Consider the following 21,662-nt stretch of genomic DNA (forward strand, 5'->3'; position numbering starts at 1 on the left):
GAGTGGGGCTGATTTACCCCAGGTCCTATCCCTACAAGAGGAGGGAGCGCTAAGTCCAGCGAGGCAGAAGGGGTGCCTTGCCACACTTTCTTTCCTGCCTCTTTCCCCGTCTGTCGCCTTCCTGAGCCGCCATCCTGATCCATTACATTTCTATTGAGTATCTTACGTTCACATTCAAAATGCCATAATTTTTTACCCCTTCCCTGCCTGAGAGCACATCCTCAGGTACTGATCTGGACTAGATGAAGAATATTGTATCCGTACAATTCAGTTCCACTAACCTTCTTTCATCAGTATAAGGAGTATTCTGCAGTAGTCAAACTTACCTTCTACACAAAAGCCTGTGTCTGTCACAATCTCCTAACGGGTGTCTCCACTTCTGATGAAACAGGAACCCACAATGTGAGCTGTTCCCTTAATGAACTCATTCATTACTCTGAGGACTTCACACTCACTTTGCTTCAGGCTAATATATTTGCTATTAGTGCTCTGCATTGCTCTGGAGTTTACAGCTTGTAATAATTATGTCTAATTTTGATTTTTTTTAAATTACTACATGGGGGAAAAATAGTCAGTAATTAGCTCTTTCGAAAGGGGAGAGCAGCAGGCATAAAATAAAGGGAGAAAAGGAACCATCCAGCTGAGCAAGTCACTGCTGCGTCTCATTTGTGGGTTATATATTTTCAGAATTGTGTGCGAGATGGGGCAGGCACTCCCAGGGATCAGTTCCGGTCCAGTGCGCCTCTGCATTGGAGAGTGCAAACCTGAGTTCATGGCCACATCCTCACAACAGTACATGTTTGTGGTGAGTACCTGGGCAAAACCATTGGGAGGGATGGGCAAGCCAAAGCATCTTCTCTGATTTTGACTGATATGCATACTAGGAGAGTGTGCTTTCAATGGACTGGTGGCTTGGCTGTGAGATGTGAAGACAGGAAGTCCCAAGTTCAAATTATGACTCGAACACTGACTCTTCTCTGTGATGTTGACCAAACACCTAATCAAGCGGTCTGATTTTTCAGACATGCTGAGCCCCCGTGGCTTCCACTGGCCTAAGTTTATGTCCCCAGACCTCTGTTTTATTTTCCCTGTATGTTAAAAGGTGATACTATTTACCTGCTTCACAGAATTGTTGAGCTCAATTAGGTCCTGTTTGTAAAATATCTTGAGATCCTCTGAGCAAAAGCACCATGTTAATGTAAGTTCATCCTGTAGCTAGGTACTATCCTGCCATGGAACTGGTGTCATGTTGCTCACAACTTTCGTCTTTCTTGGGAGGGGAAGAATAATGAAGACATGTTATTTTTGGATTTAATTTACGGTGATAAATCTATTGTATTGCTTCCTGCTGCTCTCCAATATACGTATTCAGAATCATAGAAGGTTAGGGTTTGAAGAGACCTCAGGAGGTCATCTAGTCCAACCCCCTGCTCAAAGCAGGACCAACTCCAACTAAATCATCCCAACCAGGGCTTTGTCAAGCCGGGCCTTAAAAGCCTCTAAGGATAGAGATTCCACTACCTTCCTAGGTAACCCATTCCAGTGCTTCACCACCCTTCTAATGAAATAATGTTTCTTAATATCCAACCTAGACCTCCCCCACTGCAACTTGAGACCATTGCTCCTCGTTCTGTCATGTGCCACCGCTGAGAACAGCCGAGCTCCATCCCCTTTAAAACCCCCCTTCAGGTAGTTGAAGGCTACTATCAAATCCCTTCTTCTGCAGACTAAACAAGCCCAGTTCCCTCAGCCTTTCCTCGTAAGTCATGTGCCCTAGCCCCTTGATCATTTTCGTTGCCCTCCGCTGGATTCTCTCCAATTTGTCCACATCCTTTCTGTAGTGGGGGGCCCAAAACTGGGTGCAGTACTCCAGATGTGGCCTCACCAGTGCCAAATAGACGGGAATAATCACTTCCCTCAATCTGCTGGTTCTGTTGAACAGAACCAGCCCCAAGACTGATCCCTGGGGTACTCCGTTTGATACTGGCTGCCAACTAGACATTGAGCCATTTATAACTACCTAGGGACCTTTGTCAAACTAAGATACTGAAGGCCTGATTGAGCCATTTTTTATCATTCGCACGTGAATACTAAATATATTTGACTTACTGTCTGTCTCTACATATTTAAATTTCTCCTGCAACCTACCTTGGGAAATGGAGTAATTCTGCATCCCGATATCGAATGACTTCCTCTAAGGATTTTAATTCAGTGTCGATTCCATCCATGCACTTAATCAAGAGCTACTCTTTGGGGTAGTGGATTTCCGTTTGTTGAGTGATTGTTGCGCCTTTCCTTTATTTAATTAGCAGCCTTTTGATTCATAAACTTGCGAGACACACCTGGGGTTTTTTGTATCTCCATTTTTGCCTTCACAGGGCACTTTATCCAACCACATTGATTTTATGCTGAATGGAATCTGTGCATGCAGTGAAATGCTAGCACTTACCAATTGTCCACAATTTGTAAACTAATTGATAGATAAATGAGGCCAGCTCCTGCCATCTCTGTGTTGGGAGCACCACATTGCCCTGGGATTTTATTTATTCAACGACGTTGCACTGGTGCAAAATATTAATGTGCCACCAGTCTGCTGAAGGAGAGAGTCTGAACGTCAGTGTAACCAGAGAAGGCAATGAGGAGGAAGGCAGTCCTCTCCATTCCTGTCTTAAAGCACTTTACAAATTTTAATTAAAACTCATCATTCCATGTTTACAAACTTTAAAAACACAAGATTTTTCTTTAGTGTTGTGATGATAAAATCACGGTTCCATGCTATCAAAAGAAGCACATTTTAAAATCCTCCATTTTATGTGCAGGGAAACTTGAATTCAAGGCTCCAGTTCAGCCAAGCACTTAAACATATGTTAAAATCTAACCCTGTGCTTAAGCCCTTTACTGAATAAAGACTGGCTTTATACACGTTTGCCCATTACCCAATTGCGTTTTGTATGAATACATTGCTAATGAAGGGAGCCAAGCTCTCAGCTCTGGTCAACTAAGCCTACTGTATGTGCACAGGGCACTTGTAACATGAAGTGCACCAACACAACTTTTCCCAGCAGTGTGGCTTGACTTAGAGGCACAAGCTCTAGGGCTGAGAGGGAAGTTCAGTCTCCATTGCCCACTGAGTCCTTGGTGCCTCTCCCGTGACTGCCAACAACAGGTCTCATTTATTGCCAGGTGTGGCAGTAGTTGCTGTGATGTAGACACCAGCCTACTGGGAATAGAGCTGACACCCTTCCCACAGGCCACTAACAGCTACCAGATAGTATTCTCTATTAGGGACCTGGGTTGGATGATCTGGCAGCCTCGAAGTGAAAAGCCCTGAGTCCCTTTCCCAGACCACTTAGCCATGCAGACCCCTGCTCCTGGGCAGTTCCTTAGGTTATCCTGAATATTCCAGTTTCCAGTGTAACAGGCAATGGGCATCTTATTGGTCTTTCTCAGATTGCCAATTTTTAAAGGAAAATTCCCTAGCCATGCAGAAGGAACTCTCCCATGGGTTTGTGTTAAATAATAAACAGGGCCCATCTGAAAGTAATTGCAAAGATTAATCTTGGAGTAATGCCTTGCAGCAACCTATTAAACATATGCTGAGCATTATTGCTCCTTGCATTGTCCATTTTTTTTCAGCACTTCCTGTATTATCATTTTTTTTTCTCAGGCATCGAAACCTGCAAGTACATAATTTCTTTTTGTTATTTGAGGTTTTTTTCCACCCCATAGCACAGCCACAAACTCCATTAAATACAGTAATAAAATTGATTGGTATCTTAAAACAGAGTTCTGTTCTGACTCTGAAAGGGTTCATGTCTTAGTGAGCTTGTTAGGGGACTGATACACTTCAGGATCTATGCTGTCATCTTTGTGACGCCTATTTTACCTGGAAAGGTGGAGCCTATCTGTAAATCTCCCATAATTTACATAGAATCATATAAGATAGAAATGGGGAAATTCGATTTGGTTGCCTAATCCCAGCCCTGGCATTGTGGCCAGGGGGAGGTTATAGGAATTTTTTTTAATGTTCCTAGCACCTGCTCTTCCCCCTTTCACTTGTTTAAGAGAATGACCTTTTGGGGGTAGAACCTACACTCTGTTCAGGGTGCTACCTCTTGGAAGCTTCCTGAATTTTCAGACACCTTTTACCCTGTCTTGTAATGCTTGAACAAGGCAACACCCAATACAATTAAGAGGTGACACATTTAAAACTGATTTTTTTTTTAACATAATGCACAGCTAGCCCCTGGAATTCCTTGCCACAATTTATTGGAGCCAGACACTTGGTAGGATTCATAAAGGGTTTATATATGTAGAAGAGTGACCACAATGAGAAAAAATTACAGTAATTAGAATATAAAGCACACACTGGATTAGTAATTTTTCATAAATTTGGGGTTGTATAGCTAAAGTACGCCCACACAGGAGTTCTTAAATTTAAGCTTTATTAATCAAGAGAATTTTAAAGATAAAAACAGAGAAATTGCAGAAAGTAAAATAAAGATGGTTTTATGGTAGTGCTTAAAAAGCTTAACAGAACGAATTCAACGCAAAGTGCTTTCTTTATCTAGAAGTAATAATTCCCAAATTACAATAATTAAAATTCTTATCCGCCAGTGACAAATTAATTCTACTATTATTGTACTATTCTAGGAAGTTGATCTTGGTATCAGCATCGAACTGTGGATCCTTACAGGTCCCTATCAATTTGCCAGTCAAGCTTCAGCTCAGTTAAGTTCTGGGACTGTCCAGGAAAGTTTAACCGAAAGCCACTCTGAAGTTGGAAATTTAAACAATTGCTTAATTGCTGGCATGTCCATTCAGTTCTGAATTGCGTCTCTTTGCTGTAGCCAAGATTCAGATTTATAATCCAATAATAAACATCATATTGTTTTTAATATTCAAATCCATATTGTATTGGTGGTGTCATTAGAGAAGATAAAAATTGGGTCAAAGAGATAAGCCAACCATTAATTGTTTGAGGAGGAGTCTTTCCTTCTTGGCAGGTTATTCCGTATTTGTCCATTCTGAGGTCCCTCGTGCTTCCCTATGGACCATCTACTACCAACCATTTTCAGAGCCACAGTACTGCCCTAGATGGACTACTGGTCTAATCCAGCCTGGCAGTACCTTTGATACCTGTAAGCATATGCTGAGGTTTGAAATTGAGAAAAACAGCACCGACCCAATGTGTGGACTCTGTACTATGAAGCAGGTAGTACTCAGAGAATGCAGATGGAATGCTGCCAGTTTGCAGATGAGTCATAAAGTGGTAATGTGGAAGCACTAGTGAAAAAATTTGGTTATATCCACTCATTGAAAACAAAAAAGTACCTGCTTTCTGCAGATTCTCTTAAAAGGAATATGTAGCCATCGCTGATGCAAGCAGTATAAAAACTGGCATTGTTACAATAGAAACACTGATGTGATGTCAAAGAGGATACAGGACTGTAAACTCCCAGGGATGCCCAGATAACTCCTTCCGTCACTGATGGAAGATAGACCCTCCAACCACAATATTCTTGTTATTGGTTTGTGTGTATTATGGTCAGAGCTGATCGTGCCACATATAGTTAAGGTTGCCCAACTTCCCATTATAAGACCCTGTTTTCTGTTGATTATAACTTTGCCAAACTTTAACCAATTGGAGTAAAGACTTTGGCAGGAAGTTTGCCCTGTTAAGCATTTGCCTTTTGCTGTTTCCCTGTGGGGAAAAACACCCATATTTAGCTGAATTATAAGCCTTTGGTTAAAAAAAAAATCCTAGTTTGGACATGCTCAATTGAGACTTGTTAGAATTTGGCAGCTGAATTGAGTTGTGGATGCTGAGGTGAGTTTCCCCACATATGCTACTCCCAGCTGCTCAGGGCGGCTGTGGCACCAGGCCTATGAACTGTGAATAAGGAGAGACTCTGCTGTATCTCAGTATTCCCTCAGGCGTGCTCTGATCCTGGCTTGATCCCAGCAGACAAAAACAGTGACCTTCTTTTCTTCCCTTTCCTTTCCTTCTCAAGAATCCAGCGGTCAGCTCCCTGAGCCCTAGCCGTGGCCCGGAGTCTGGAGGGACCATGGTGACCATCAGTGGCCACTATCTGGGTGCCGGCAGCAGCGTGTCTGTGTTCCTGGGAAACCAGACCTGCGAATTCTATGGGTAAGAAGGGGCAGAGTGTGTCTGTGTTGTGATCCCTTCACCCCACCCAAGTGCAGCTTCTAAACTATTCCAGCTGCAAACTCCTATCCTCTCATTAATCCCATTATGTCATCTTGTCTGTGAGAGCGGCTGAATCTGCCATTGCAATTAGTTGATTCTATGTATATTAATTTTATCCCGTTACGTGATTTGCATATTAAAATGATGTCCCCTCCAAAAATTCCAAATAAACATCACAGCAATTGTAGAATCCCTTTTAATAGTCCTCAAGCCAGTCCGTCCTGAGCAGCTGTAATCCTGCCCAAACATACTATACATTCCATACGACAACAGTAGGCTGTGCATACGTGACTGCATAGTTACATGGAATATATATGCACTGGAACAGGACATGCTCTTCATATCTCTTGTACAGCAGAGGTGGGATTTTCAGAAGTACTTAGCAGCCTGACTAACCCCACTGGGAGAAGAGTCAGTCCAACGCTGAGTGCGTTTGAATATTCCATCCAGGGTGTATAAGATTACAGGGTGAGAGGGGGAATGCAGGAAGGATCTGCTCTTTCAGGAAAATGTTCTGTTTGGGGTCATGAAATCAGGCCAACTGCCCACAAATGCCACTTGATGAAGGAGCTCATCCACTTAGAGGCTCCTCCAGGGCAGTGGGGATGTCTCCCTTCTGCGCCCAATGAGGGAGCCTACGGGAGTCTTATGCAGTAATCCTGTATGCATCTGGCAGCTCGTGTACAGAGTTTGTGTTTAGTCAGTGGATAGGAGAATCAGGGATATATCCTTATAAAATGCTAAGACACATGAGAGCAAGGGACTGTCTGACTCTGCCCCCTTGTACTCTGGGCGGAGGCTGCCAGCTGCTAAGATGGTTTTTGCCAGTCTCTGGGAACATTTCCCCTCCACTTAAATGCTGGACATTTAATAACTTCAGGGGTGGAACTTCCCTTGGAGCCTGTATGCCTCTATAATGGCCTGAAACCTGAACCCATCTGGGCAACAGGTGAGGAGATGCTGGACTCAAGTCCTGGATGAGGCCTCTCGGGGGGTATATGAAGACTGTGGAGATGTGATTCCTCTGCTAAGGATGTGCACATATTGGAATGTTAACAATGATCATTCTGTATCCATCTCATCCCTTTTAATCTGAGGACCTCAGAGCACTTTATGCACATTTCTGAATTAACCATCACAATTCCCAGTGAAAGGGAGGAAAGAATAATCCTTCTTTTACAGAGGGAAACTTAATCAGAGAACTTAAGCAGGTTAGCCTAGCTACCAGAGGGAATTATTGGAACCCAGGAGTCCTGACTACCATTGTGGCCCAGTCTGATTCCTAGATCTACTGCCAATTGCAAATCCAATTGGAGTGCAGCTGAAACTGGTAGGCATGTGGTAAGAGGAGGCACCCAGACTTGCCCTTCCCCTCAGCCTCCTAGTACATTCTGTAAAACCATCTAGCCCCAGGATATATTATGGAGGCCAATGAGAATGCTGCATATCTGTAATTACTGCTCCCTTCAGCCTTGGAAAAGATAAAACCGTTTCTGTGTTCCCACTTTATGGTTGAAGTGGGAAGGGATGGTTTAGGAACACCATGTTAATAAGGGGAGATTTAATGACCTTCCTCAGCTCTTCCCAAAAAGGTCCCATTTATGTCTCTGGAACAGATAAAAAGGAAAACAGATCCTGCTCCAAGCTGGTGATTATTTCTGCTGCCTATTTTAATTCATTCTTTTCTGCCGTTGATTCTCTCTTCTGGTTCCTCTCTGCTTGGGCAGAGCCCTGGCAAGTTTTGTGAGGGGTGGAGGATGTCCTCCTGTGTGGGCCATGATGGGTGGCAGCATTTACATAGCCCTGAGCTGAGGATGGCACTGTAGACTACCAGCCAGTCTGCTAAGAGTCAATTCAGCTAACAACAATGCACACAGGGACCATTGGTCCTCACTGTTCTGGTGAGTTCAGGGTTTTCCATGTTGGCATGAGCCCACATATCTTAACGTGGGCATTGCCATGCAAACAGGGCACCAGGGTCCATCTAGGGCAGTGTGCCACCTCCAGCTGTAGCAGTGGAATACAAGGGTCTGTCTACTGTTGTTATTCGTATTGTTCACCCAAAGGCCTGGTCAGGGTCAGGGCCCCATTGAGCAATCACACATAAGAAGGAACAGTCTCTGCCCATTGAGTTTAGATATAAACTCTAATCCAATATCCTACTTCCTGCCAGGCCAGATTAGAGCAAGGGGCAGGATAGTCCAATAACCCACCTCTTTCCATGTTGGATACCACATATCAGGTAGATTGTGGCTGAGTGTTTAGAATGGAGCTTTGTATCAGGACCGTTGGCATCTGTTCCCAGTTCTGCTGATTCGTCCTTACCTTGGGAGAGTCACCTTCTCTGTGCCTCGGTTTCTTCATCTCTATAATGGATAACACTATTGCTTATCTAGAGCGCCACACTTCATGGGGTATAAAACACTTAGAGATCATCCTGTGCAAGTGAGCTCCTCCTTAAGGGCCAAACATTATCATTTATTTTATCATCAGTTCCTCTGCCACAGTGCATTTGAAATAAGAGGAACTGGCATGTGTGCATTCAAGGGCAGAATTAGCCTCATACTCTAATCCCTTAAATATATGATTATTTTCAGGCCACCTTCAGATACTGACCTGCAAAATCCTACCATGCTTTAAATTATCTGCATGTTCTAATTACACCAGACAAGCAGCAACTTAAACACTGCAAACAGCAGTATATAAATTACACCGTTTTGCCATGCTCTGGCACACTGTGGTCCGTATTGTCCTTGGCCTGCTTTGTGGCAATGAACTCGAATTGTTGTAGAGGTGAGGAAGAGCCTGATTAGATGAAGCAGTTTCTAATGAGATTCCCTCTAATTACAGCTTCAGCCATTCTCCCGTCTCTTGGAAGAGTGGGTAGATTCACCATGACGACATAATAATAGAACAGAAAGCTAATTAACTGATCACAGGGAGCTCAGAGTGACTCTGCCAGCAGTGATGCGTCACTTCAAATCTCATGGAAGGGCTGAGCAGGGCCCTGTGAATTCTGATCTCCGGCAGACTAGAGCGTCAGCACCAATGCCATGCCACTAGGATGTGGGGATGCCGGAGATAAAAGGCAGCTGAAAGTGCAATGAGCTCTTTCTGAGCAATGCTGGCTGTGTGACTATCGGCGGTGCCATTCCCAGCTTTTGAGAGGCGAGTGCAGGAAAGGAATGAAAAGAGGGCTCCTTTTCATGGAATTAAGTTGTCGCAACAACTGTTCGCAAAGAATTATTGCTCTTGCCCACCCTTCCCCGCATAGGCCCTGCAAGTCCCCGCCAATAAAGAACGTATTCTCTGTTAAACTAGATTGAGTTGGAAGAATGACGAGATGTGGGAGGAAAGGGTTAAAACGAAGATGGAAGAGACAGTGGGAGACAAGGCGAGAACAGCAGTTTAGCCAAGTCGGCAAAGGTTCCAAACCAAACATAATCCAAATGATTTAAAGTCTTTTTTTCAAGGAGCTCTGTTGTGATTGGCACTAAGGGTCTCCTTCCCCTTGTTACCATTCCCAGCAGTCAGGCCCAGGACGAAATGGCCCATGGAGCCTGCCTTGTCCTCTCCACTTTCCAGGTCAGAGTTATCCTACCACTGCCAATGCCATCTGTGGATAAATGTAGGACTCAATCTCCAGGGCTGTCAGTCTGGCACCTTTCATGCCAACACTAACTTCACAATACACTTATGAACTACACAAGTGTTATTAGACCAGTCTCAGAAATGAACTAATCAAGACACAGAGATGGTAAGTGACTTGCCCAAGGTGTCACAGTGAATCGGTAGCAGAGTTGAGAGACGACCTCAAGGTGTCCTGACTCTCATTTCCCTGCCGTAACCACTAACTGATTCCTTTCTGTTTAAGCATGTTGCTAAGCAGCCCATGTAGCAGTTCTTCGGGGCACTTAGAGAAGCAGATGGTCTGGTCTGTCCAACCACCAGGCATCAAGTCCTGAGGTTCATTCTCTGTTCCACAAGGGGGACAGGAAAACAAAGCTGCAAAGAGAGTAGTGATATGTTCTAGTTCTGCCTGGCTCTTCTCAGGTTGAGACGGGCTGCTTTTCAAGGTCCATGTGTGCCATGCGGGAAAAAGAATTTGGCTTTTGAATAAGCATATAAATCTCACTTGGAAAACAGCCATCTGCTTTCGAACACCCGCAGAAGGCAGCAGGTTCACAGAGGGATGTGAGAGGCTGCTGCTTGGCACACAGAGTAATTTCAGGGAGTCTGACTTTCTCTTTGGATAGGCAGGAGGGGTCTCCACTTACATGGATCCCTCATTGCTTCTCTGTGATATTAGTGAATTCTCAGTGTCAAGAGCACCTGACTTCCTACAAGTTTCCACTTGGAAAGCACATTATTCGCTTCCTGTCCTAAATTGGTGGGCAGCATTGCTATTGGGCTATTAACAGCTGCCACATCCCACCCCAGAAACAGCTGCATTTGTGGTAGGAGTCATGATTGCAGTGGATGTAGAACCTTCCCTTGGAGGAGCGGCACTATGGAAACGTAAGAGGGTTCCTGTTCCTGTAGCACAAATACACTCTGGCTAACCACTCTCCTGTTTCTCTTTTTCACAGGAGGTCCATGAATGAGATTGTGTGTGTCTCTGCTCCATCAGCACATGGCCTGGGCCCCATCCATGTCTCTGTGAGTGTGGATCGGGCGCAGTTAGAGAGCACTCTGGAATTTGAATACATTGATGACCCCAGAGTGCAGCGCATCGAACCCGAGTGGAGTATAGCCAGGTAACAAGAGTCTCTTACAGCTTCTATCACATCTCCTTCCCCAGTGGGAGTGAATGCATGGCACAGAAGCTAACTCACCAGATATAATAGAACTAGAGACGCGCAAGCTGGTTGAATTCTATGGGAACTGGTCTACGCCTTCACCCCAGACTCAAAGGGAGTGTTCTTTAAGGGAGTCCATTCTTTTTCATTCCCTCTTCCCCATATTCCACCCAGAGGCAGCTAGTATTGAAATACCAGGCAGGAGGCCTTTCCTACCAGGTTCCTGGTTCACCTGGAAGCAGGAAGTGTAGAGAAGGACCACCCCACCCCCCCTTCTCTCCACCCCCCCCCCCCCGACACCTATGCAGTTGCCAGCCCAATCCTGCAGATTCCAACTGTTTGGATAAGTTTGCAAACATGGAGGTGATCCCCTAAGCCAAATTTACCCCATAATCTGAGCAAGCTGCAATCCAGTGTTCTAGTTGGGATCCATCTCCTGTGCTTACCTGCATTCAGATGTGGTCATGTACAGCAAAAAAAAAAATAACATAAAGGGGAGGAAACTTATCTTTTGTAAACCCGCTCTGATTGCATTTTAGGTAGCTGTTGGCATTGTTTGGTCCTTCATCTGACCTGCCTTGCCCTCCATCCCTGTTAGGAATCATACTGGAAACTCTCATGCCATGGGATCCACACTAGCTTTAAAAATTACTATGCTCCTTCCTGGTCCCCCACCTACTAGAAAACATGGTTCAGAGCTCAGAGTCCTAGAACCTGCTCCCCTGGGGAGAATACTTTTTGAATTCTCTTTGCTTGTTTGGCTGCCTTTGTCAACATCCAGCTGGAGTCAGGTGACCCAGGGGTTATATCACCTGTGTAAATATTGAAGACGTTGCTATTTAGGGCTTGATCCTGCAAGGAGCTGAACACCCTCCCCTCTCTTGAAAGTCACTGGGTGTTAGAGATGTTCAGCTTCAGGGTGAGGCCTAGAAGCTGCATCCTTGTAGGGTGGCTGCAGAGGCTCACAAAACCCTTTTTAAAGCACCTCAGGGATGTCTACACGGCATTGTAAGTCCAGTGTTAGTAGTACTCAAGTTAGCAGACGCTGGGTTTGTTAACCTAGGGCTTGAGCATCTTCACTCATTTGTAACCCCTGGTTAGGAACTGTTGAACCCTGGGTCCAAACCTGGGGCATCAGCATCTCCAGCTGCATTATGCGTGCCTGAGTCCAACCACCCATATCCAGACTTCCTAGCGCCCTCCCAAAATGTGGATGCTCTAGCCCTTTGTTTGTGGCTCAGTGTGGGAAAACTTGACTGTCTACCAAACTTGACTGTCCAGAGGACAAAGCAAGTCAGGCTGTGGGACTGTGGGTTATTTTTAGTGGACTCCCATAGCATGAGTCCAGTGGGCCTGCATCTACACTCCAAAGCAACAGGCTTGAACCCTAGATCCTAGCTTGACTCAGGCTCAGACCCTCCATCCCCTTGGGGCCCAGGGACCCAGGGTCCGATCCCTGGGTTAGCACGATTTTGTGTGTAAATGGAAGGGGGATTAGGCTTGAGCCTGAGTTTGAACCCTGGGCTTACATTGCATTGTAGACATGCCTTCACTCTCATCTCTCAGGATATACCAGGTAAGGACAAAAGAGAGCCTATTTGAATAGCATGTCTCCCACGCAGGGTCCTGAATCAGTCATTGCCAAACATCTATAACATCCATATTTCCTGAGATAGAAAATCAGGTCCAGAGTTATTAAACCAATTCTAATTACCAAGGCAATTACAACAGTCTCAATCTGTGCAGAGATTCTGGGAGAGCAAATAAAGCCCCAAGATCACTCCCATCTGCTGACAAAGTGCACAATTGCTCATTAAAGTCTCCTTCTTGTAGCTCTGGAGAGTCTGGAATGAAACAAAAAACAGCAGCAACCAAAAAAAAAAAAAGCTGATGCTAATCAAAATGCACTGTTTATCCAAGATTCACTGCTAGAGACAGAATGGCAGGCGCTGCAGCAACACTCTGACGTGTGGAGTGTTAAAAAGCTAGGCCAAATTCATCCCAGATGTAACTCCATGGATCTGCACAAAGGATGTAACAGGACCATTAATTTCACATTCAGTAATTTTTTTAAAAAAATTGCCAGTGGGAGAAATAAGTGTCTCTTCTGAGAAAAGACCAAGGCAGGTTAAAAGTGATGTCCTCTCTGCAGCCTGAAATCAAGGGTGAGTTGGTGTCTTGAGTGAGAGGGGTTTTGTGGGATCATATGAATCACTGGTAGAGATGCTAAGAGACATAGCTGGTATTTCCTTTAGAAAGGTGGGTGTGCTGGGCTACTGAAGGTGCTCTCCAACAAATAAAGCAGAAGGAAAACCAAAGAATAAAAGATCCCATGGTGCTTTTTTCAAAAGTTTGGACATATTCACACCAGAATTGTGGCCATATTCTAACCTGGCTCATTACATTCTGCTTCCCTACATTCCCATGTGACTAACCAGAGAGGTTATTTGTCATCCCTGTCCTGCCAAACCTCTGCTACATGTGGTATGTGGTGTCTGTGCTGTGCCCAACCCCAGAGGTGGCTGCGATCTGGAAGCGGGAGAAATAATCATCCCTTCATAGCCCATACCATTCATCGTGCAGCACCCTGTTACTTAGAAGGCTTACTGTATAAATTGTTAAACACTGTGAATAATCTATTGTCCTTATTTATTTGGTCCTGATTGTTTATTTTTTCATCCTGCTGCTTTTGTTTGTGCCGAGCCTTTAAAATGTTATGTAGGGGGTGCGGGAGCCTCCACTGCGGGACAGCCGAGACCAGAAAATCCAATTAACTTGTGAGACATCCCTCCCCAGAGACTCCGCAATAGTGTATTAATCCACTCTGTCACCTAGTTCCTGTTGAGTCCACAGAAAACATCTTTCTGAGATCAACAAGCCTCTGTGTTGTTGGAGCACAGTCGCTATACGCTGCTGCAGCTCTCCCTGCCAAACTTCATTAATCTGGTGTTCACTGCTTCTCTATAGCGGACACACGCCGCTGACAGTCACAGGGTCCAACTTGGATGTGATTCAGGAGCCAAGGATACGTGTGAAGTACAATGGCAAGGAGTCTGTCAATGTAAGTAGATGTCATCAAAGTGCAGCTGGCTTCCCCTTGAGCCCTCTTGAGATAAGTAGCCCCACCTTTACCTCTTAGTAACCTTGAAACCAGTGTGATGTTAGTAGGTTGGGCATCAGCACAGATGCATTCTGCCGAGACCAGTCCAGCCTGCTCAGCAGTACACGTATTTTCTGTTCTGACACATTCAGTGGCACAGCTGCTGCATCCCATTTGGAAGCACCTGGAATGTACGTGTGTTTGACATTTTTATATAGCTTTTTGTGAATTCTTTTCAGAACCACCCAAAATTAATCAAATCCATCCTCCATTTTTGAGAAACACCATGTACGCTGGCAGCACTATATAAATGCTTGGTAACGGGAAGAAACTTATTGGTTACCGCTCGTCAAATCTAATTTTCTAATTAAATATAAGCACCTCAAACTCAGAAAGGCCTCTTAGGTGTTTTCAAGCTTCTGCCATTTATAATTGTCCCAGCTGAATTGTTTGGTTGTTTTGTTTAACTGGATTTCTAAAAGGAACTTTGATCAGAGATTGAGATACTATATACCAGGGCATCTGAGGGATGAACTCCATTTGCACAGGGAAGATAGAAATGCCTGAGATAGTGCATTGTAAAGCGAAAGTGCTGATGGAGCCTTTGTCCCAGTGCTGCTGTAATAAAGAGAGTGGGCAGGACAGGTTATTAATTGATATGGCTTTTCGTCTGTCATTAAGGTAGGAAGACTGGGCTCAGATCAACTTTACCCTCCAGTGTTCGTTGTGTTTACCAGCTGGGGACCCCAGGTGCTAGCACTGACTTAACCTTTGAGCTGAGTTCCCCATCTGGCAAGCAGGCTGGCTGAATGCATGCAAACCAGGCATGCTGCCACAGCCACACCCCCAGCATAGACCCTGTGGCCCTAGGCAGCCACTCCAGAAGAGAGGAAGCTGTCTTTCATGGCCTGGCTTGGATTCTTTCTCACCTGACTGCTTACTCCCTAGGTCAGTAAAGGGCCTGGGAGTTCTGCAGTGGGTGCCTTCAGCCCCATGCTACTGAGTGGCCCTATGAGGAGCAAGGTGGATCGGCTCCAAATGGGCATTGTTGGTGAGACTGCTGAGGAGGAGTTAGTATTTCAAGCCGTGGAGGCCCATAATGACGGGAAGCAGCAGGGAGTCGGGGATTGTTGAGGCGCATGGCGCTTGTGTCATTGTGAGGCCCAGCTATATATCATCCGATACACACACAAACCAACAGCAGGGGAGGGCGCTGAGTATAGAGAGTGAGGTTGACACACAGACAATGGGAAATGACTTCTGCAGTGACCCAGGGGTGGCTGTACGGTACAGGGGCTGCCTGGGGCCAGCACAGAACTGCCAGGAAGTCTCAGAAGCTAGACATGGAAGAGCCCTATTAGGTAATCTCATCCATCTCCTCAAGGTCAATGTCTAATCCCTCCCCTGGGCCTTGCAAATTCATTTTCTTTTTGAAATGGCCCTTGGTTTTTCCATGCTCTCAGGATACCCGTACCCTAGCCTGAGAGCCCTTCTCCCTCCCAGCAGCCAACAGCCATGGGGGGTCACCCAGACTCATCTCCACAGACATGTTTCAGTGGAGAGACAGAACAGATATCAATTCCTGGCTGCTCTGCAGAGGCTTACTTTGCCTTGCTCCTTTTGTGCAGGCCCACAACTAGGTTTACAATGAGAAATTGCCAGCTTGGGGTTTGTTGTTTTTTAATAGACCTTCTGTATCTGTCGCACCATAAATACAGCTCCTATCATAGCAGCTCTGGGCCCAGCAAGCACACGTGGGGGGGGGATGTTGGAGGGAGAGAATCCACCACTGAACAAAAAGCTTTCAAGCTGCTTTTTCCCTCTTGCTGCAATGATCAAGTCATGAGATAAGTTGAGAGGTTGCTTCCCTGTTAAGATGCCTTCCATCATATGAAATGAAAGATTTGCATTCCAGTCACATGGGATGGTTCAAGGGGAAAAGACTGCTGGGAACAAAGGAAGGCAGGGAGCTGCACCATGCAGGTCACGCCAACCAGATGTTCAAGAACAACCAGGCTTGCTGGAATTCGGGTGCTCGTACCACTGCAGTAGGTGTCGCTAACAGCACCTGCTTTTAGTGGCTACATTGGTCCCAGTTTTGCAGCATGACACAAAAATGCACATGTGGCCCCTGTGCCTGGAAAGCCCCAGATTGTCACGTGCGGAAGGGAGCTGGTGTGCAGAAAGTAAGGTTCCCCTTTCGTGGGCTGGACTGTGGCTCTTTAGGGACTTGTGTGCATGGGGCTGTGTATGTTTCCTCAGCCTTGTTGTTATGCCTCCCTCCTAGTTAGCTCTAACTGAGCCCCTTATTTAAACCATTTGTCCCACACTTCATAAACCACCATGGAAAGTTAAAAAGTCAACAAATAGAACTATAATGTTTTTTCCTTTGGGCCCAGACTGCGTAAATTGCATTCTCCCCAGGCGCACTCAGCAGAACAGCTAGCAGCATACCCAGGCCACTGCATGGGTGCCAAGTGCGCATTGCTGCTCTTTAGCTAGATCCTTTCATTCCCTTCTTTTGCCCTAAAAACAGGTCAGACCTCCACCCTTCAGCCTGCTGCATACAGAAGCACGTTGGTATCTGGCTGAGCTGCTGATGCCCTTTATCCTCTCTTGATCTCCCTGAGAGAAAATTGAGCTGAGCTTTCGTCCCTAAGAACTTGCAAGGGGAAGCACAGATAGAACTCTTACTCTGATTCTGCAAAGAACTAGTCCCAGGCTGTCACACTTGCAGTTGTCTGTTTTTCTAGTTCTCTGGCTGAACTGAAAAAGTTGAAAATATTTTGTTTCAGGTTGAACAAAACATTTCTGTGTTTTTCAGCAGCTGGAAATTTTGTCCAAATAATGTCACCCAGCCCTGGTGACAGCCTTTGTGCTGCTATGACATTAATTAGTGATGGTTATCATTTATCTTGTCCTGTTTTATCTGTTTGAGCTGTTGTGCATTTGGATGTTTTATGAGCTTGAATGATGTTATGTGAGGCGCCCAGAATGCTGTAAAAATCCAGTTTATTATTATTATTTAATGACTTTCAAGAGCCATTCTGCATGGAAACAGTTTTGCTTTCACTCAGAAGCAAAATGACTTTTTAGATTTGCTCAGGACAGAGAAGCTTACAGGTCAGACTTGAGAGACTGATTTTAAGAAGGGAGGTGTTTCAGATTTTGTGGGAATAGTGGAAGGAATATCGGATGTAGAGAAGAGAACAGGCCCGTTTTCCTGAGGTGTTCTATGAATGGTTCAGGAGTCTTTTGAATTCTACCATGTTGGGGAGGAAATGTGTCTCTGCTACAATGATAGAAGTGAGGTTAATGGAATTGGTATAAGACTAAGCAATAGAGCATGGTTCTCAATCCATGAGAACCATTAAAAGAAACCGTACGTCCTCAAACTTGCATCTAAATCTCAAGATCCCTGTGAGGTGAGGAAGTATCTCCCCATTTTACAGATGGAGAGCCGAGGCACAGCGTACGTGAAGTGAATCTCTCAAGGACACACAGGGGTCTGCGGCAGAGCTGGGGACTGAATCTAGATCTCTTGAAAAAAGAAAAGGAGTACTTGTGGTGCCTGAGAGACCAACAAATTTATTTGAGCATAAGCTTTCGTGAGCTACAGCTCACTTCATCAGGCGCTGTAGCTCACAAAAGCTTGTGCTCAAATAAATTTGTTAGTCTCTAAGGTGCCACAAGTACTGCTTTTCTTTTTGCGAATACAGACTAACACGACTGCTACTCTAGATCTCTTGAGACTCCATCCTGTGCTCTGTCCTTCCTGATGCTGCCGAAATAACACTTAATATTAATGTAGCACTTTCCACCCAAGGAAGCTGAGCTGAAGCAAACCCCGGGTTTGCCAGTGTCTAGGTAGTGTCCGTGCACGCTGTAATGAGATGTATGCTCACTTTAATATTCATCACCAACTGAACCTGAGAATACTCTTTCCATGTTGCAGAAAGACTGAATTTGTTGAGTGCTACCCTGGAAAGGGTTAATTACTTTGCAGACCTGCCTTTTCCCTTCCCCCCCATGCTCAGATCTGAGTTCTGCTTTTTTTTAATAATAATAATAATAATTATTATTATTATTATTACAAAGATAATTCTAAATACACAAATCTGAGTGGAATTAAATCTTTTGTTTGTGGAGGGAGGCCAAATTAAACATCCCCTGAAGCTTTATAGGGCCTGGTTTCTAAATAAATTAGCAGAAAAAGCTATGCTCTGCCTCCAAACAAACTCTTCCCCCTATGGAAGCGATAGGGCATCCTCAGCCCAGCAGGAGTCGACCTTCATTTTACCTAGAATCCTTCAGTATCCGTTGATTATTCTTCTGTCTCTTTGGTATTAAAAGATTGTCTCTGATCACAAATGTGTAGCCAAGACTAAACATTAATTATGGGTCCAGTTCAAAGTCATGTTTGGCAAATACAGTGCAGCAGAAGAGAAAAAAGTACTTAGCAATCTGGTTTGTGATTCTTTAGTTGTTTAAGCCATTTTCAGTTTGAAGCTCTATCTCTAGCGCCACTCTTGTGTCCTTGTGCTGGTTTAGAGGGGACACAAACTTTCCCAAAAACAAGACTGTAATGATTCACGCTTAAGCAAATAATTCGGGCTAAATACCAATCCATCAGAATCTGCAGAGGGAATTTAGAAAGGAGAATGCAATTAGCCAAGTCAGAATTTAGCTAGCGTACAAGGGTCCATGTAACATTAATGACCAGGAGAGATTAGAACCCCGTTTTTTGTATTACTCCTGTAACCCTCCCTAGTGCTGTGCTGGTAATTCAGTACTGGTTTGGAAGGAAGACTGCAACATTCTGTAGAACCCATATAACTGCCTACAGCCTTTGGGCATTCCCTTCCTCTTCAGGTACTGGCCAGGCTCAATAGAGTGTGAGGACAAATAACATCACAGCCTCAGGTGCTATGGATGCAGAGTATCTTTTTGGGTTTTAAGGGGTGCAACCTCTCCCTCAACTTGCTCCTCTAAAAATCTTCTGGCCGGCTTTCAGCCCATAACGGTAACATTTATAGGCAAATATTTCAAATAAGATTTCCTTCAGAAAATGTTGACATCCCCTTCACTGTATTATCTCAACCTGTCTGTGTGTATGTGTGCGCGCGATATGATTTGACTTCCATAAGCACCACTTTTGCCTTTTATTGTCTGTTTTTCCTGCTACAGCCCTTCACTTCCACCCACCCATGACAGGTCAGTAACACCCACTCACACTCACTTATACAAGTGTTAGCTCCTCTGAATTTGGTCCTCAGTCCCTAACTCATTGCACTGTAAAGTTTAAAAAGATACCAGGTGTTCACAGGCTTAGCATAAAGGCAAATTCTATTCTGCTCTCCTCTTTCCTACTCGCCAAGTTGCAGAGGGAGAAACATAAGATAGACAAATGCAGCTGAAACTCCTTTCACAGCTACTGAGTGCCATGCTTTTAAAAGCAATGACTGCATCCAGGTTCAGATCAGCACAAGAGAGAGTGCTTGCAAGAGGATTTATTAACATCTTGCAACTCTGTGTGTGTGTGTGTGTGTGTGTGTGTGTGTGTTGCACTGATTAGCTTTGGTAACACGTTCACATTATTTCCAGTGGGTTAGAACTATGGTCCTTCCTGTGTAATACGTACCCCTCTGGACCCTTTTCAGCTTCCCATATGCTGTCCCTCTAACCACATGTCTCTGGCCTGCCCTGGAAAGACCAGCTCTAAACTGAGAAGAAAATTCACCTCCCATACCCTCTGCTGAGGCCAGCAACTGTAATAGTAGTGTTTACGCTGTGGGCACCTGTCTCACTAGGAATAGCATTTCAGCTATTTTAGACCAGTAAACAAAACAAGTCTGCTGACAATGGCCTGTTTCAGCTGGGATAGATTTGGAGTCTTGTGTATCTTCCAGTCTGAAAGGGCCAAATTCAGCTCTGGTGTAAGGGTTTTAAAAGACAATTAGCAACTGTACAATAGACAAAGCCTAAATGAGTGTAACTGCATGGAAGTCAGTTAATTTGCCACTGGATGTTATGTCTGGGCAAAGATCAGACTGTAAAAGAGATTTCTCATTTAAAGTGTTAATCTTCCTCTCTTGTTTCCCTTTCCTGTCCAGGTCTGTAAGATTGTGAACACAACTACCCTGACTTGCTTAGCTCCACCTCTCACTCCTGAGTACCGACCTGGCTTGGATGCTGTTGAGCGACCGGACGAATTTGGCTTTCTCTTTAACAATGTGCAATCCCTGCTGATCTATAATGACACTAAGTTTATTTACTACCCAAACCCAACATTTGAGCTTCTGAGCCCTACTGGGGTTTTGGATCAGAAACCGGGATCGCCCATCATCCTCAAGGTACAAATGCCGGAGACATTAGTTCCAGCGGTTTGCACAGTCCAGCTGCTCTCTCTTTCATTCAGAAAGCTGCGTACGCTGGAATGCAAAACGAGTGTCATGGGAAAGAGTGACGTCTAAGCCCCAGGAGCAGGGCTGTGGATCAAGTTCTTGTTACAGAGCTGCAATGCAAAAAAGCTTGGCTACTGCCCGTAAATGGCAAACTCAGTGAGGAGAGGGGAAGGTTTGAAATATACAGGATCCCTGATATCACAGGTTGACTCAGCCCTTCACCCTTCCCAAGTAGGTAAATGCACTTGTATCTGAAAGAACCTCGGAGTAGACCTTAAAAACTGCCAGCTCTCCATGAACATTAAAGACCCCCTGCAGGACTTTTTGTGTGAGCAGGGGTTTGCTCTAGTGTTATAGACCAAACTTTTCCTCCTTTTCCCTATTGTGTGGCACCCTCCAGATGTGGCACTATTTATGTGGTGCTTCATAAGCACCTTGGGTTGAAAGGTATTCTGGCAACATCAAGTATTTCTTATTAAGTGGGGTGCCATTCTAAGTGAAGAAAGAAGAGGAGGTAAAAACTCCTTACCTTATATAGTGTGGAGAAAATCTCCGAGCCCAGGGGAACTTTGTCTGGGTAATTCAGTTGCTCACATTCTTAGGCCTAGTCTACATTAGGAAAAGGTTTGTGGTATGCTGTTTTGGCACACCCTCCTAGTGTAAAAAGAAAAGGAGTACTTGTGGCACCTTAGAGACTAACAAATTTATTAGAGCATAAGCTTTCGTGAGCTACAGCTCACTTCATCGGATGCATTTCCTAGTGTAGACACAGGAGGGCTTTTGCAGGTATAGTTTATACCATGTCCCTGAATGAAATAAGCTACATGGGCAAAAGTACTTTTTTGCTGGTATAACTGTGTTTTCACTAGGGCTTTTTCCAGAATAGTAGTGTCGTAAAAAATCATGCCCCTACTGTACCACATAAAGTTTTATTAGCTTGAGGCTCTCACAAATCTGAAGCCTTGTCTACATTTAAAAGTTTTGTTGCTTTAACTGTGCCAGCATAGTTAAAGTGGCGTGCAAAAACCCTCCCAAAAACCTAGTGTGGACACTGTTATATCAGTATATAAGTGATTATATCTGTATAGCTTATTCTGGTTTAGTAAAGCAAAATAAGCTATACCATCTTACACTGGTATAACAGTGTC

General features: G+C 44.7%; 1 protein-coding gene across 3 annotated transcripts in view; it reads left to right on the forward strand.

The window, feature by feature from the left end:
• Positions 1-21,662, forward strand: part of PLXNA2 (plexin A2) — a 322,201-nt gene that overhangs the window by 256,263 nt on the left and 44,276 nt on the right. For all 3 annotated transcript variants that reach the window (XM_038379948.2, XM_038379947.2, XM_043500603.1), the window contains 5 exons: positions 688-805; positions 6,015-6,151; positions 10,801-10,968; positions 13,978-14,071; positions 20,224-20,463. In XM_038379948.2, coding sequence (XP_038235876.1) covers positions 688-805; positions 6,015-6,151; positions 10,801-10,968; positions 13,978-14,071; positions 20,224-20,463 — 757 coding nt within the window. The remainder of the gene's footprint in view (positions 1-687; positions 806-6,014; positions 6,152-10,800; positions 10,969-13,977; positions 14,072-20,223; positions 20,464-21,662) is intronic.

This window comes from Dermochelys coriacea, chromosome 21 (assembly GCF_009764565.3).
Source record: "Dermochelys coriacea isolate rDerCor1 chromosome 21, rDerCor1.pri.v4, whole genome shotgun sequence".
NCBI lineage: Eukaryota > Metazoa > Chordata > Testudines > Dermochelyidae > Dermochelys > Dermochelys coriacea.